The sequence below is a fragment of the Colius striatus genome, chromosome 2 (assembly GCF_028858725.1).
Source record: "Colius striatus isolate bColStr4 chromosome 2, bColStr4.1.hap1, whole genome shotgun sequence".
NCBI classification, from domain to species: Eukaryota; Metazoa; Chordata; class Aves; order Coliiformes; family Coliidae; genus Colius; species Colius striatus.
In genome coordinates, this window is record NC_084760.1 from 30959219 (window position 1) to 30976488 (window position 17270).

Below are 17270 nucleotides of genomic sequence, written 5' to 3' on the forward strand. Positions count from 1 at the left end.
CATTAAGAATAAAACTTACCATTCCTGTGATGTTTGGATTTGCTCCCTTCTCAAGCAGCAGCTTAGCTACTTCGGTACGGCCTTTATATGATGCCCACATCAGTGCAGTCCATCCTCCCTAGCAAGCACAAGTCAAAGAAATGTACAAACTGAAAAATACTCTTTAAAAACTTAGTGACTTATGTTTCATTTTTTACTTGTCCTAAGTACAAAACACAGTAAGGACTGATCACACCATCTTATAATCCTACTTATGTAGGATAAATGGTCAGTACATCTACTGAAGTACTAATTTCCTGCTGTATGCAAAACTTGGGAGAACAGTGGTGTTGTAAATGTTCCTGAACTTGCTGTAAACATTCAACTCAGATTTCAAATTCATTCAAATCTGGTTACTGGACAAACAAGCCAAAAAAGAAAGACTAGAATCCGAATCAACTAACAGGGAGGGTTTACTTTTGACTTAACAGAGAGCTGGCCTTCATGAAGTAACTATGTAACAATTTACTTTGTGAAAACCTGCAAATCATGTCCTCCTTAAGGGAACAACTAATTTCAAGCTGCACTGGTATCTTAAGTTTGTAAACTAGGAGACAATGAGGTTTAACTACCTAAGGCTTTTGACAGATGACATAACCAAAAATCACAGTATGTCTCTGAGAACAGTATAATTTTTATTTATTTCTTTATTATACACTTTTGGGAAGGTAAAAGATCCTTTTCAGATTGACACAGGCCTAGGAATCATGAGGATGTTCTTAATATTACACTTATGAAAAAGCTACTTTAGTAGGACACGGCAAGATGCCTCAACAGAGTGGACCTTCAATTAAAGCAAGCACTTGAACTCTTCCTTAGTGGTTTTCCATACTCTAAATTAAGCACAAAAAAAAAAAAAATCATCCTTGTAGGTAACAAATTCCCTTTTCAGTCTACGGAGACAAGTCTATAGCTCTTTAGAGGCCTCTGACCTTCTAATCATGTAAGTAACTTCTGTAATGAAGTGGACCAGACTACAGAGCCCACTTTCTCATACAAAACATCTGGCTAGATAAATGAAAACAAATTCCCATCAATTGAGAAGGAGGACTGATATGTGAATAATCACAGATGGCCAGAGAAAACGTGAAGACAGACAGGTATCTTCTGGAAAAAGGTAACGTCTATTTTACTAGGACACTAAAAAAGTCCACCATCAAAACACAACAAGCAAAGATAAAATTTTCCCACATGTGAAAAAAATACCCACAAAAATCACAGTTTTCTTCAATTTAGCTTTTTTCCCTAGGAAATTAAGAGGAAAACAGCCCAAGAAAACAGCTGCCCTTAATAACACTAAGGCTGTAAAAAATATTTAAATATATCTTCCTTTTGATTTTAACAGTCCTGTGTACATAATTTAAGAATAAAAGATTTTTTATTTGTTTCACAGAATTCAAAATTTCCAATTATCCAAATTGTTATTCTCACTAAAAACAATCTTATTTTTACACTAGGACAACACATACCAAATCCCGATGCTCCAAACTGACATTATGATTGAGTAGCTCTTGTACAATAGTTGCATGTCCTTCCTTAGCTGCTGAAATAAGAGCTGTCCAATTGTCCTAGAAAAAAAGGATCAGAACGTGAAGTGATTTTCAATTTTCCAATACAATTACATTGTTTTTCAAGTGCTTAACTCAACTGGACATCCATAAGCCCTTAAAAAAAAAGCTGTCCTAAAAAAAATAACCCCAACCAAATGGCAATAAACTCATGGACTACCTGCCAGTTAAACTCATGAAAACACAGACCAACAACCACTCCAAATCTCTCCTCCAATTATCTGCTCTCCTATCAATAGTCATCACTCTCCATTCCCCAGTTCACTGTAGATTAACTTCTGGATTTTATGGAGGAAGCAAGACCTACAGAGGATCAGAGACTGAAGCCAAGACATTGAGAACTGCTGGGTGGGGACAAGATGGCAACCAAGACCATAGAAAATGGTGGTTGTCTGTCTCCACATCCAGCAGGTAACAGAACCCAAGGAGCTAATATGCAAGGGGATTTGGACAAGATTTATGACCACTTCAGGAGATCTGTTATTCACTGCTCAAATCATGTCCAGGCGTGGACTACTGAATTATATGCTACACACACAGAAATACAGTAACAGTTTATATGGTAACTGTTCTTCCTAGAAGTACAGGAACTGTAATGTTAACAGTAAATGTATTAAGGTGTCTCAAAAAAATACTTTGTTTGGTTTGCGTTTGTTTTTTTTTTAAATGATAGGTTTTGATACCAAACCTTTCCTGGATTCACTGCTACAATTAAAATAAGCATGGAAAGAAAAAAAACACAAGATTCTTTTCCTAGTTAAAACTCTTCATTGGAATACACAGACCTTTCAAAACTTTAACATCACCTCTGTCCTATTCACCCTTTCTGGGCATTTCTCATCCTAGAATCAACTTCTTCCACAAAGGCAGGAAAACAAGTCACAGATTTGAAACCTTTCCCTGCCACTGTTCTGGCTTTCACCTGCAACAATCTTTTAGATTAAATTCTTTCTTGCTATTTACTGAAAAATATCAAAACCAAGAAAAAAAGAATTACAAATGCAACACACTACTACAACACTGAGATGACTAAAATCACTTGGATTGATGATACATTTCTATATTCTACTTATCTTTCCATATCAACTTCTGTCAATCCTATTACTGTAGCTTCCTAGCAGTAATTTCCCAGAAGAAACAGTAGTAGCAGTCAACAGGGACCTTCCAATATTTAAAACATCTTAAATATCCCAATTCTCATGAGGAGTCACTTCAGAGGAATTAGTGCCAAATACACTTGAATAAAGTTTCTCTTTTATGTCATCATTTTCTACCTTCTTTTTTTTCCCCCCTTATCCCTACATTCCTTTTCTTTGCCTGCTTCATAAAATTTCATTTTCTTTTACTGCTAGGTAACATCAAACAAAGCACTAATACTTACTGCATCTTCCAAGTTGCAATTAGCTCCCTTCTTGAGTAGCTCCTGGACAATTTCTAAATTGCCTTGCTCAGCAGCCAACATGAGTGGAGTCTGACCATTCTGAAATCAAAACAGGACAAGTGACACAAATGACACACCAACATCAACACATCAACAATAAAAGGCCAAAAACCAGAGAAGGATATTGTTTCCAGTTTTAATTGCCAGCGAGAAGCAATGAAAAGGACTTGTTTTCAAATCACACAGTGAACTTGTCATAGAAATGGAGATCTTGTCCCATGAGAGATCAAAACAAATCCAACCAAAATCCCAAACATTTCAGACACTAAAAATGGCTAATGAAAAAAAATATACATCATTAAACATCTTGCTTTCTGTATCATTTGCCTACTAAAGACATCTCAAATACAGCCTGTAACATTGTATATCTTGAAGTAATTCAATCACACTATTTAGAAATGAAGAAGTAAATCAATCTATCCTAGGAAGAGCAATGGCCATTAAAACACACACACCAATTCAGGATAACAGTAAGATTTCTTGCTAAAATCTTTAAAAGAATAGCCAAGTTACATACCACACTTTCATTTGACAGTATACCAAATACAGACATCATTCCTGTCCTGTGCAACACAGGTTAACAGACAGTCATCTCAGCGAAGATGGAAGACAGAAAAGCTAGTTTATTTGCCTTCAAGGATGTTTTAAAAGTCAGTTACAACCTGTTACCCTTCCATCAGTCTATTTCTGTGTCAGCAAACCGTCTATTCTCCAGATTAAACTTCCTCAGCTCCCTCAGCCGCTCCTCATCAGACTTGTGCTCCAGACCCTTCACCAGCTTTGTTGCCCATCCCTGGACACACTCCAGCACTTCAATGTCCTTCCTGCATTGAGGGGCCCAGAATTTGACACAGTATTCAAGGTACAGCCTCATCAACACCAAGTACAGGGGGACAATCACTTCTCTGGTCCTGCTGGTCACATTATTTCTGATACAGACCAGGATGCCATTGGCCTTCTTGACTGCCTGGGCACACCGCTGGCTCATGTTCAGCCAGTTGTCAACCAGCATTCCCAGGTCCTTCTCCTCCAGGCAGCTTTCCCAGTCACATCCCCAAGCCTGTGGCATTACCTGGTGGTGTTGTGGCCCAAATGCAGGACCTGGCACTTGGCCTTGTTGAACCTCTTACAATCTGCCTTGGTTCATCACTCCAGCCTGTCCAGGTCCCTCTGTAGAGCCTTCCTGTCCTCAAGCAGATCTACACATCTGCCCAGCTTGGTGTCATCAGCAAATTTACTGAGGGTGCACTCAATCTCCTCATCCAGATCATTATTAAATAAGTTAAACAGAACAGAACCCAACACTGAACCCCAGGGAATACCACTGGTGACCAGCCACCAACCGGATTTAACTCCATTGATCACCACTCTCTGGGCCTGGCCATCAGTCAGTTTTCCATCTAAGCAGGTCCATCCAAGCCATGGGCAGCCAGTTTCTCCAGGAGGATGCTGTGGGACACTGGGTCAAAGGCCTTACTAAAGTCCAGGAAGACCACGTCCACAGCCTTTCCCTCATCCATTAAGTGGATAATCTTGTCATAGAAAGAGATCAGATTGGTCAAGCAGGACCTGCCCTTCAGAAAGCCATGTTTGACTAAGCCTGAACCCTTGGTTATCCTGTATGTGCCTCAGGATGGTTTTCAGGATGATCTGCTCCATAACCTTCCCTGCACCAAGTTCAGGTTGACAGGCCTGTGGTTACCAGGATCCTCCTTCTGGCCTTTCTTGTAGATGGGTATTGCATTTGCCAATCTCCAGCCCACTCGGACTTCCCCAGTTGGCTAGTACTGCTGGTAGATGATGGAGTGGCTTGGCAAGCACTTCACCAGCTCTCTCCACACCCTCCGGTGGGTCCCATCCAGCCCCATGAACTTGTGAGTCAAGATGGAGCAGCAGGTCACACACCACTTCCCCTTGGACTAAGACAACTTCATCCTGTCTCATGCCCCTGTCTTCTAGCTCAGGGGGCTGAGTGTCCAGAGAAGAGCTGGTTTTGCTATTGAAGACTGAGGCAAAGAAGTCATTAAGTACCTCAGCCCCTTCCACAACCTTGATCACTAAGCTTCCCCCTTCATCCATTAAAAGATGAAGATTCCCTTTAGGCCTCTGTGATGGTTTAGCCCTATGTCCACCCAGTTACAAAATCACCTCCCCTCCTAAAATGGACAGGAGACAGAGAAATATAACAAACAGCTTGTGAGTTGACATAAGGATGGAGAGATCACTCAGCAATTAGTGTCACCGGCAAAACAGACTCAACTTAGGGAGAAAAAGGTTTGATTTATTAAAGAAACAATAAAAGCAGGGACATGAGAAATAAAGTCATCTTAAAAACACCTCCCCCAACCCCTCCACTTCCTGAGACTCCCTTTCCTCCCCCTCCAGTGGCGCAGGGGATGGGGGTTGGGGTCAGTTCATTCCAGATGGACTTTGCCGCTGCTTCTTCTCAGGGGGAGGCCTCCTCATACTTCCCACTGCTACACTGTGGGTTCCGTCCCATGGGAGACAGTCCCTCACAAACTTCTCCAGCGTGGGTCCTTCCCATGGGCTGCAGCTCCTCACACACTACCCCAGAGCGTGAGTCATCCACTGGGAAAACACTCCTTCAGGGACAGACTGCTCCAGCCTGAGTCCCTCACAGGATCACAAGTCCTGACAACAAATCTGCTCCAGTGTGGGCACCTCTCCCACGGACTCCCAGGTCTTGCCAGGAACTTACTCCAGGATGAACTTCTTACAGAGTCACAGCCTCTTCCAGGCATCCACCCACTGTGGTGTGGGCTCCTCCATAGGCTGGGAGTGGGTCTCTGCTTCCCAGTGGCCTCCATGGACTTCAGGGGGACAACCTGCTTCACCATGGTCCTCAACACATATCACAGGGGAGCCTTCTCAGTGCCTAAAAACCCTCCTCTCCCTCCTTCTCCACAGACCTTGGTGTCTGCAGAGGTGTTTTCATATTCTCCCTCCCTGTTGCTGCTGCAGCTTTGCAACTGCGCAACAACTTCTTCTCCTTCTCAAATACATTATTCACAGAGGCGTTACCTCCATCACTAATTGGCCAGGCCTGGGTCAGGTGCAGGGTCCAGCTTAGAACTGACTGGCCCTACTCCTGTGAGCTACATGGGAAGCTTCTGGCAACTCTTTTTATTTAAAGAAGCCACCCCTGTAGCCCCCCTGCTACAAAAAAACTGGCCCAGGCAAAGCCACTACACCCTCCTTTTGTTGTGGATATATTTATAGAAACTTTTCTTACTTTTACTTCTTTTACAGCAGTGGCCAATTTGAAGTTCTAGATACACCTTGGCCTTTCTAATTTTCCCCCTGCATGACCTTTCAACATCCTTGTAGTCTTTTAGGGCTGCATGACCTTTCTTGCATAGATAATAAAATTCTCTGTTTCCTCGTGAGCTCCAGCAGAAATTCTCTATTCAGCCAGGATGATCTCCTGCCCCGCTTGCTCATATTCTTGCACATAGGAACAGCTCAATCCTGCACCTTTGGAATTTTCATCTTGAAGAAGGTGCAACCTTCCTGCTCTCCTTTCCCCTTCAGGATGTCTCACAAAGGACTCTGGCAACCAACCTCCTGAACAGGTAAAAGTCTGCCCTCCAGAGATCTAAGGTAGCCATTCTGTTGGTCCCAGTCCTTGTTTCTCTGAAGACTGAGATCTCCATCATTTCCCGATCATTATGTCATAGATGACCTCCAACCATCACATCCTACACCAGACTTTCTTTGTTCACAAACACCAGGTTGAGCAAGGTGCCTTCCATCATTGGCTCTCTCATCAGCTGCATGAGGAAGTTATCTTCCATACACTCCAGCAGCCTCCTGGACTGTCTCCTCTCTGCTGTGTTGTATTCCCAGTAGGTTGAAGTCTCCAATGAGAATGAGGGTCAGTGATCCTGAGAGTTTTCCCAGCTGCCTAAAGAACATCTCATCCTCATGTTATGTTCTTGTATAAGTTTATATTACTGTAACTATACATTGTATATATTCAAAATTATACCTTTGCTTTTAGATCCTGAAGTATATCCTGTATCAACAAGCAGTAGTATTTAGGTCTGCTCACAAAAAATTTAAATGCTGAAAAAATCATGAGGAAGGAATATACTACTTTGTAGAAGAGAACAGCTCTCTTTGAAGGTGAGAACAGTCACAACTTTTGCTCTTTATCATGAGTTCTTTATATGTAAGTTTATATTTGGAGAATACACACACCAACTCATTTGGGAAATTATACTTGACCAATCTGACCACCTTCTGTGATGACACATAGGCTCAGTGGATGAAGGACTGAGACACTTTTTATCACCTCTAGCAAGGTCTTAGCCACAGTCTCTCAGCATCCATGCAGACTAACTAGTTAAGTATAGACTACATAAATGCACAGTGAGATGGCCTGAAACTGGCTGAACTACTAGGCTCAGTGGGTTGTGGTCAGCAGCATTGTCATGGTTTAGCAAGGAGCAGCTTTGGCTTGGTAACAGGGGGAGGGGGTTGCAGTGAAGACCCGGTAAAGAGTTTTTGGACTCTTCCCCCAGCTCCTGGGTTCACAACCATCTCCGGCCCAGCTGGGCCAATCTGGCGCCTCTGCGATCACTATTTAGGGACGGGAATTTGAAGTGCTGGTAGGAGGTGTATGGGTGATACAAGATGGAGGCAACCACGTGGACCCTACAGTCAGAGAAGGAAGAAGGAGCACTAGACCAGAAACCCCTCTGCAAGCTGTGGCAAGAATGCAGGCTGTACCCCTGCAACCCATGTAGGGCCATGGCAGGACTGAAAGCCACCAGCAGCTCCGTGTGAGTGCATCCGGATGGGTGAAGGACTGTGTGGGGAGACGGCCATGGCCCAGGCCGTGCTGGAGAGCCTGCATACTGCAGAGCAGCCCCACACGAGAGGCAGAGAGGAGCTGCAGCCTTTGGAATAAATGCACATCGGAGCAGCCCGTGCAGGGTTGCTGTGTGTGTGTGAGGTACCCCACAGACTTGCAGGGAGGACAGAGTGCAGAGCCTACCTGCCCTGAGGAAGGACCCTGATGGGTCTAAACCATGACAAGCATGATGTCCAACTGGAGGCCAGGCACTAGTGCAGGACCACCATGGTTGGTACTGGGGTTACATTCAACTTCTTCAGTAAGGGCCTGGGCAACGGGACAGTGTGCAGCTTCAGCACCTTCGCAGTTGATACAAAGTTGGGAGGAGTGGCTGATGTACCTGATGCTTGTGCTATTGTCCAGAAGGATCTTGCCAGCCTGGAGAAATAGGCAGACAAGAACTTCATTATACTGAATGTTGCTGTCCAGGTTGTGGTACTGAGGGAGCTGCACAGGTCCTCTGTGAAGAGAGGCTGCGACTGCTCTGTGCTGGATGCAGAAAGTAGTTCCAGCTGGCTCAAACCAACCCACCCCAGGACACAGGAGCAGTTAATCTCCAGAGGTCCCTTCCAAGCAGTGCTTTAGCAACACAAAAAAAAAAAAAATCCCTACTTTATCATAAGCATTCTTGACTCCTTCTGAACAATTACTATTTTTATCACTGTGATCATCTACCACAGACAGCTAACACAAACCAAAAGAGCAGCATTTCCAGGAAAGAGAAGGCTGTGGATGTGAAAATTATCTCCTCATGTAAAAAGTATCATAGAGTTGTAAACTGGTTCTGGTATTCTTAGATGTAAAACTTTTCTATAGAAGTACTGAAGACATCATTCCTTTTTTGCTAGAAGATTCTCAAACATAAGTTCAATGTTTTAGCAAACAATGAATATCACCAACACAGAAACAAGAGATAAATTACTACATGTGTGACATCCAGCTCAATTCTCAAAATCTGCCCAGGAGTCTAGGCATTCCACAACAACAACATGTTCATATGCACAAGTACATCAAGTACTGTATATTTGTGCATCACAGCTCAATGAAAACAGTGGAATATGCAAAGTACTAAGAGGCACACTTAGATCTTTAGTGAAATCATTCAGTGATGTTACCTTGCAGATTAGCTCTCTCTGCATTGAAAAGGCAGAAGGTACTTCAGTATCAACAGCACAATTAGACACACATCAAAGGAAACTGGAGGCCATTAGGATCAAAGTATACCACACAAGGCAAGCTTCTATCATTAGCTGCTAAGTAAACAATATATCTGGTGTAAGAAAGAATGTGCACAGAGAGAAGGACACACAGGGAGAAGGCAGAGAGACAGACTTGCTCCATTTAACTGAAACTGCTGGTGTTGATCCAACAAATCCATACACAAACTGACTGGAACATCCCAGTTCTGGCAACTGATCAGAGTCAAGATACAAAGGGTTGGTAACAATGGATGTGATCATACCATTGGACAAATCACTGCAGCCTGGGAGGTTCTGGCACAGGCAAAGCTTCGCTTGCCAACAATCTTTTTAGACCTATTCTGCTGGCACTGCTGTTTTGGTATTTTGCTTTTACCCAAGAAGAAAAGACATCTTAGCTGGTTCAAAATAGGAAACAGAATTGCACTCAACGCCACTGAATTCCAGTGAAAAGTTAGCATTTAAACAAAACTCCCACCATTGCTATGTAAGAACAGTGCCTTCCCCGTGAGTTTACAACTCATGCAAACCATACATGTCTCTAAAAATTATTTTCTCCAATGCAATATATCAGAAGACTGAAAAAAATTAGGTATCAGGCAAAAAAAAAAACTCAAAAAAAGGCATTTATTGAAATCCAGTAGTGCACTTAGTCCCATCAAGAAATGAAAAATTTAATAAAGAAAGTGAAGAAAGGGACATTGTTGGTACTCATGACAGACTACCCATCTGACTTCAGACATTTTATTGAGAGGAATTACCAGCAGAGGGGACAGACTACTCCTCAGACACTGCATGCCAGGTGGTGAGGCTCATCTGTATGCTCTGAAACTTAAAAATTCTCCCATCTCAAATGTGCATACACATCATGAAATGCATGTGCCACCAAGGAAAGAAAGCTGCCTTCACTGAAACCAGATCTAATAACTACAGTAAGGCTAAATTCTGTACATCGTTTTCACATTTGCATGATGCTTCTGGTTTCGAGTAACATGCACCATTCAACTTCTTTCCAATGGAAAGACAGTCTTCCATATGCTACAAGGTGAGTAAAAAACACTGTCTGGATTGTCAGAGTCAATGAGTAATGGTCAACTGTTTACAGTAACTGCTGCCCAATTGCAAAGGTTTGATTTGGGGCCAACATTCTGGCATCTTCATCAACATCCAGAACCATGAAACAGAAAGGGCTCTCAGTAAGTTTTCAAGTGTCCCAAGCTACAGGGAGCAAGTGATATGGAGAGGGTGGGGATGCTGTTCAGAGGAAATAAAACAGTTGGAGAAATGGGCTGACAACCCTCCTGCAATTCAACAAAGGCAAGTGCAAAGACTGGAGCAGACCGTCCCATGCAACAGTACTGGGCAGGGGCTACCTGCCTGGGGAGCCACACTGCTGGGACAGGCACAGGACCCTGATGGATGAGAGAGTCATAAGTGTGCTCCTGTAGTAATTAAGGCAAAACAAATACTGGTCTGCATTAGTAAAAGCACAGCTAACCCTCTACTCAGCACTGGTGAGGATGAATCCAGAACACAGCGCCCATTTTGGGCTCCCAGCAACAAAGAGATCAGCAAACTGCTAAGTCCAGCCATGGGGTCACTCAGATAGTTATGAGACTGGAGCATATGACATGCAAGCAGAAACTGAGAGCTGGATTTGTTCTGTCTGGAAAAGACTGAGGGGGCATCAACAGCAGTCCCTACACTACCTAGATGGAAGGGGGATATTACAAGACAAAGGTGGCTTCTTCTCAGAGACACACAAAAAAATGACAAGAAGCAACAGACACTAGATGCAGCAAAAAATATTCCAATAAAAAGTAAGTAAAATATTATTTAAAAATGAGCGTTTAAGCATTGGAGCATTGCCCAGAGAGGCTGAAGGTCCTCCAGCCCCTTAAGGATGTTCAAATTTTGCTTAAGTCCCTGACCAACCTGATGTAACAATGAAGTGAGTCCTGCAGTTAGGAGGAAACTGAATTAATCCCATGACCTGCAGAAGTCTCCTCCATTCTCAATTTTCCTATTAATCCAGTTCTCTGAGAATGCTACATAAGTTGGCAAGGTTCCAGTTCCACATGACTGTTTAGGAAATCGGAACCAAAACAAAAAGTTCTTGATACAAGCTGTACATCCAGATGATTGAAAAGTACAGGTGCTTATAAACCAGAAAATCTGCTACAAAAGATTAAAAAATTAGTTGAATCTTGTAAACTTATTTGTAAAAACACAGAAGACTTAACAACGCATCAAGAAAACCTCAACTTTAAACATTGTGCAAAATAATATAAACCATCACTAGCAATAGACACTTGCATGAATCAAACCTCCCAAGAAACTCTCAGGAATCTTTAGTGCAGTATAATGAAATTGCAGCACATTTGCTTAAATTGCTGGTGGTGATATGCTCAAATCAGACTATATCAGGTCACAGAGAAGACGCTAACAATTATTGCACCATCCCAGGATTCTGAATAATCTACATTTAAACTCTCCACTGTATAACAAGACTTCCTGTGTAATCCTGGTAAGGTAATTTAATTCTCTTGGTTACATCCAGATTTATTTTTTAATGCACATATTTTCACCCAGATGAGCATCTGCTCTATTTGAATTGTTTAAAAAACAAGACCAGCATGTGGGAGAAGAGTTGTTACGGTCCTAGGTTTCACCTTAAAACAGACAGGGCAAGAATGCACAGGCAGCTGGATCTGTGAACTAAGAAACAATCCCTAGCTGCAGAAATACAGGTATAAGCTTCATTCTCAAAGTAAGGACGGAGCTGCATTTCCCAGCTCAGAAAAACACTCAGAAAGTAAATACGATTAAAGATGCTAAGGTGTTGACAGGGAGTGAACGCTGTGTGTTCAGTCTGTGCAGAGGTAAGCAATCATTTGAAAATAAAAATGAAATTTGTGTCTTAAATAACCAGTGTGATCTTATTACTTATTCATTCTGTAACTTAGTAAGATGCAATATGAAAGTGACCTTTCAAAAAAATTCATCTTACCTCATTTCTCTCATCTATATCCCTGCATTTCTCAAGAAGTGCTTTCAAAGCAGGAACATTTCCTTCTTCTACGTAGGTCAACAGACTCTGATTCAGACTTGCCATCTTTGCACAGGATTTAAAACGCTTCTAGAACAAAGCTTATCTGTTTCAGGAAAAAAAAAGGTAAAGCACAAGTAAAAGCTATGTCAGTTAACTTTGACATTAGAAAGCATAAATTATATCTACCAACAGGTTATTGGTTGGTTACAAATACCCACTATCCTCCTTAACAAAACTCTGTGGAAACATGTGCTGTGAAATGTACTACATGGCAATGAAAACAATACTGCTTAATCTTTCCAGTTCTTAGAAAATTACAGAAATCATTGTAATATTTAGGTGTCGTCTAAATACGTGTTTTCAATGGAATATATGGTAGTCTTTCATCTGCATAAGTTTTTCTGCATGTACAACATTATCTTTTTGTTACATACTTTAGATATATTAGTAATTTACAATACAACCCTTGTCCTTTCTGTACTAAGCAGAATATTTACACTGTTTAGCATTATGAAATACAGTGATAGTATTTAAACTGTGGCCATATGGAAATCTGAGAAACACCATTTGTTAAATCAATTATCACCAACTTTATCCAGACATGTCTGCATACGATGGCACATGGTTAATGTGCTAGTCAAACTTAACATAGCTTCTGTCGACTCATTTTATGCCTTCAATCTCTAATACTTTTCTCGGTTAAGGCAGACCATTAAGAACCATTTAAGACTTTCTAAAAAGCTTTTGGGGCTACTTCAGTTCAGAGAATCAGTAGCATTACTGCACCAAATTTATATGCATATGGCCCCAGAATCAGAATTGTTCATCACACCTAAATTAACTCTCACTGGATGCAGAAGTCATGGGGCTACCACTCACCTCCCACCACCTTCCTCCTCACCAGCATACAACACGATTGCTTTCTGTCTTTTCTTTGTGTCGACAGCAGTTAAACAACAGAGGAAAAACTCTAGTTTGGTGCTACCTAAAGCCTATTGGTTAGGCAATTATCTGCCAAGCACAGGCCAAAGAACAGTAGCTTTCCCAGGCAAACGTTCTAACTTCTCATATAAAAGCACCCAGTGACCTTTTCTGCACTTCCAACTGAAGTGGAATATCAGGCAAGAAGAGATGAGAGGAAACCAACAGGAACGTCACTAACCATAGCTAGGAGGAGCTAGTTTAGATTTAGATGTTTAAATCAAGCAATGTAGCTCAATTTAAAATCATTTACACAGACAGTTAACAGTATCACACCCCTCCTCCTTTAGCAAGAATTTATAGACAAACACACTGTTGTCTGGATATGTTAGACACAACCTGAGCTCACCTATAGCACCACAGCCATCAGATGACCTACACAGAGAAATGTCTTTTCATAAGAATGCCAGCAAAGAAGGCAACACGTCTAGTTCAGTTAAGCTGACAGCAGCTCTGAGTAGATGTAGAACTTGAGGCACACACAAACATCTACTGCCAAAAGGAAGTATAAACTATGTATGTTTTAGGTATGGAAGCAGAAGAACACTGGAGAGAGAAAAGGGGAAGAGCAGTGACTGTGACACCCACTGTTAAATTTGGTCTTAAAATCCAGGTTGCAATTTAAGGGACCAATTCCAAAGAGGATTTAGCCATCTGAACTCTCCATACTCCAAATGTCCATATAAAAATACTCATATCAACTTGTATCATTCAGACATTACTTAAAACTCAAGCCTAAAATCAATTTAAAAATAAAAATTTAGATTTGACATACAAAGACCAGCAACAGTTTTATTAGGCATTGCACAAATAGCTGGTCTCTCCTGCAAGAAGGTTATACATAAACTAAGGACACAAAAGGTCTGTCACATTTAGCATTCAGTTAAAGCACTGTCCTGCAATGGGAGCTGTGCAGTACAACAATGGTACCAGAGATGTCTTTATTTTTTTTTCAGTAGAAGGAAGACCTAATTGAGAGGTTGCAGACTTAAAAAACAGGACACTAAACCACACCAAAAATGAAAGGTTGAAAAAAACCTATGATTGCAGTGACTCAGTGCTCACACACAGACTCATACTGTCATTTCAGATACAAAAATATCAGAGAAGTCAATGTCTTGCTTGGCATTCAGTTGCCAGTCCAGAACAGTCTGCCTCGCCAACAGTCTGAGCTGCTGTGTTAAAGCCCTATACAGCAGCCCCCGATATTCTCAGGCACCTGAAGCAATGTCAGATACTCATATGCAGCCACCTGAATCCCTCCCTCAGTTATTAACCTATTTTGACAGAAAATCATTAAATGGACCTGCCCCTGCCTCAATGCTACCAGACATTATTTTACTTTCTTGTGCAATGCCCCAGTTTCTCTCCTGTGCTTCTACCTTAAATCTCATGCTATTTTCTATGCCAAATAGTAAACTTAATCCTCAACCAAATAATCAGCAGAACCTGACTACAATGTCCCACCAAGTGAGTTATGCTCTGCAGTTACCATCTAAACCTCACTAATTCTCAGCTAGTGTGAAAAGGGAAAGAGTATTCAGCATTGCTTCCTCCTCAAAGCAAGTTTCTTCCTTTGATATCCCCTACTGTCATATTTCAAAAGGGCAAAGGCAGCCCTGCTGCACTATAGATAATCTGCTTCAGAAGCCATCGCCTGAACTTCCAGTTATCAAGACAGGTTAATGTAGATCTGAATCCTTAGAAGCAACTTAAACCTCTAACAGCAAAACATCTGATGCTAAAGGACACACCTAGAGCTGTATTTACAAATCTCTGGTTAATATAACTTGAAAATGATAGAATAAGCTTGCAGGGGTGAAGCACCTCCAAGTATATTAATGTTCTTTGTCACCTACCCTTCACTGTCACATAAGATCCATTTCTTAGAATTAATAAGTCTATTTTATAAAAACAAAGCTGATAGAATCAAATACTCTATGAATTTTACACTCCCATGGCTTCATTTGCCATTTTTCAGGCAAGTGTCTTAGAGCATCCAAAAGATTAACATCACTGCAGGGCTTTAGGAAAGCACTGTTTAGGGAGTCAGTAACAGAAATGGCTGTTTAAAACACAACCTGAATCCATCAGGTTAAACTATGGGTCAGTATTCTTCTCATTCTTAAATCCACCCAGCAAAATAAAGAAACAAAATAAGAACCCCAGAAAGCATCACAAAACCACCACCCAATCAACGGTCATATGCAAGAAAAGGTGATGTTTAGATTTTTGGAAGTTTTACTTTATTCCCCCCTGCCTCGAAAAGCAATAAACATGCCTGAAATTAGACTGAATTCATTCACGGCATTTTCACTCATAACAGCAACTCAATATGAATGGAGCACAGCCACAGTGCATCTTTTTATTAAATAACATCTCATTATGTTATGAAAATTAAGCATTGTATTCCATGTAAATTACACTAAGGTGTAATTTACACTAAATTACAAGGTGTAAATTAAGGTGTAAATTACACTAAGGTGTAATTTCTTCCAATGCTTAAGATTTATTTTAAATTATCATAAATGCTTTGAACCAAGAGTCTGAGGTACAGTCTGTAGGTCACTAACTCCACTCTGGCCTCTCCAATGGAAAAAGCTCCTGAAATATAAGTTCATACCCTTTTCAAAAGAAACAACTCTAGAACAAAAAAACCCCAACACAATAGCTCAGCCTTTACCAAAGTAAAGGATGGGAACTTTACCCCTGCCAAATGTTATAAATGTAGCATAAAACCAGTACCATTCAAAAGCATCCAACACATATACAGTCCTTAACTGCTCAATTAACAGCATACACTTTGTTCTTGGACACGGCAGAAGTATTTTCATACCCTATATCAGAACCAGACGCCCTTTTGGAATTTGATCTCCTTTCCAACAAGGATTAATGATGTTATTTTTCCTCCCCCTAAACCAAGTCACCTCCCAGCCCACGAACCAGCTGGTCATGCATAATCCAAGCTTCCAAAAGCTTGGAAAACTCACAGTGCCCTCAGGCAGCAAATCCTGGTGTGTTGTAAGATTAACAATGCACCAAGAACTAAGAAAAGACATATTAAGGACAGAAATGCTCAGGTGAAGGTAACGTTTGCACAAGGATTAACCTGTTTTTGTAAGGCTCTCACATCCTAACTAAAGGGGACATTATCACTGTTTTGGAAAGACTGCAAAAAATTTGCTGATTTACAAAAATTTAGTTTTTCTTAAACTGCACCAATACTGACTGCACAGGTCCTGAGAGCTCAAATCCGCAGATACTTAATGTACTCTTAGAATCTTGTACAGTTTATTAACTACATTTAAAAACATTATTAGACACCACATGTTCCAAATATCACCATTTTTCACAGTCCTTCCTCATACTTTTTAAGTTGTGTGAGCAAGCTGAGATCATTTACAAATTAAATATCAAAACTGGTCAAACACTAGTATCATTGAGAAGACTTTCTTGTTTTCTTCTCAATTGGTAAATATCTTAGTGACTTACATAAAACTCATATTCTTCATCATGAGACAAAAGTAACTGTCTTCTTTCTAACATGCTTTCCTATATTTGAAGATACAAAAGCTACCTTCCCATCATACAATACTATGGCAGGTCTTTTAGTTAGCTGTAAAAGGAAATAATTACAGTGCTGCTGAAATCTGGGTGTGTATAATTCAGATACAGAAATAGGCTGTATTGTATCCTTAACAACTGGAAATATCATCCTTCCAAATTAGAATTTAAAGAAAGCTGGAATAAAGAAGAATTGTACACATAAAATGTATCACAGAAGACTAACATAAATCAGTTTCGCCTTCTTACACACTTTTATACTTTATGATGGTGTGAAAAACAAGTTGGAACATCACCTTTACTCACGTTGCAGAGAATCTTGCTGATACAAGCATTACCCATCCTTTAGGACATTTTATTGCAATGACTTGCTTAACGGACATACTTCATAAAACACAAAGAGATCACAAGTCAGGCACCAAACAAAATAGTGGATTTTTTACTACTCTTTCCACAGGGACTGAGTCAATCAAGATTCTGTTTAACAAACAAGCTTTCCAAACAGTTGAAATCAGTTTCTGAAATACCAATTTTCACTATTCTGAGA

At 40.8% G+C, this 17270-nt stretch overlaps 1 protein-coding gene across 2 annotated transcripts in view; it reads right to left on the minus strand.

Moving 5' to 3' along the window:
• KIDINS220 (kinase D interacting substrate 220) overlaps positions 1–17270 on the minus strand; it is a 75515-nt gene that overhangs the window by 55284 nt on the left and 2961 nt on the right. For both annotated transcript variants that reach the window (XM_061989801.1, XM_061989802.1), the window contains exons 2-5: positions 12137–12281; positions 2989–3087; positions 1509–1607; positions 20–118 (exon numbers count right to left, since the gene is read on the minus strand). In XM_061989801.1, coding sequence (XP_061845785.1) covers positions 20–118; positions 1509–1607; positions 2989–3087; positions 12137–12241 — 402 coding nt within the window. In that variant the 5' untranslated portion in view covers positions 12242–12281. The remainder of the gene's footprint in view (positions 1–19; positions 119–1508; positions 1608–2988; positions 3088–12136; positions 12282–17270) is intronic.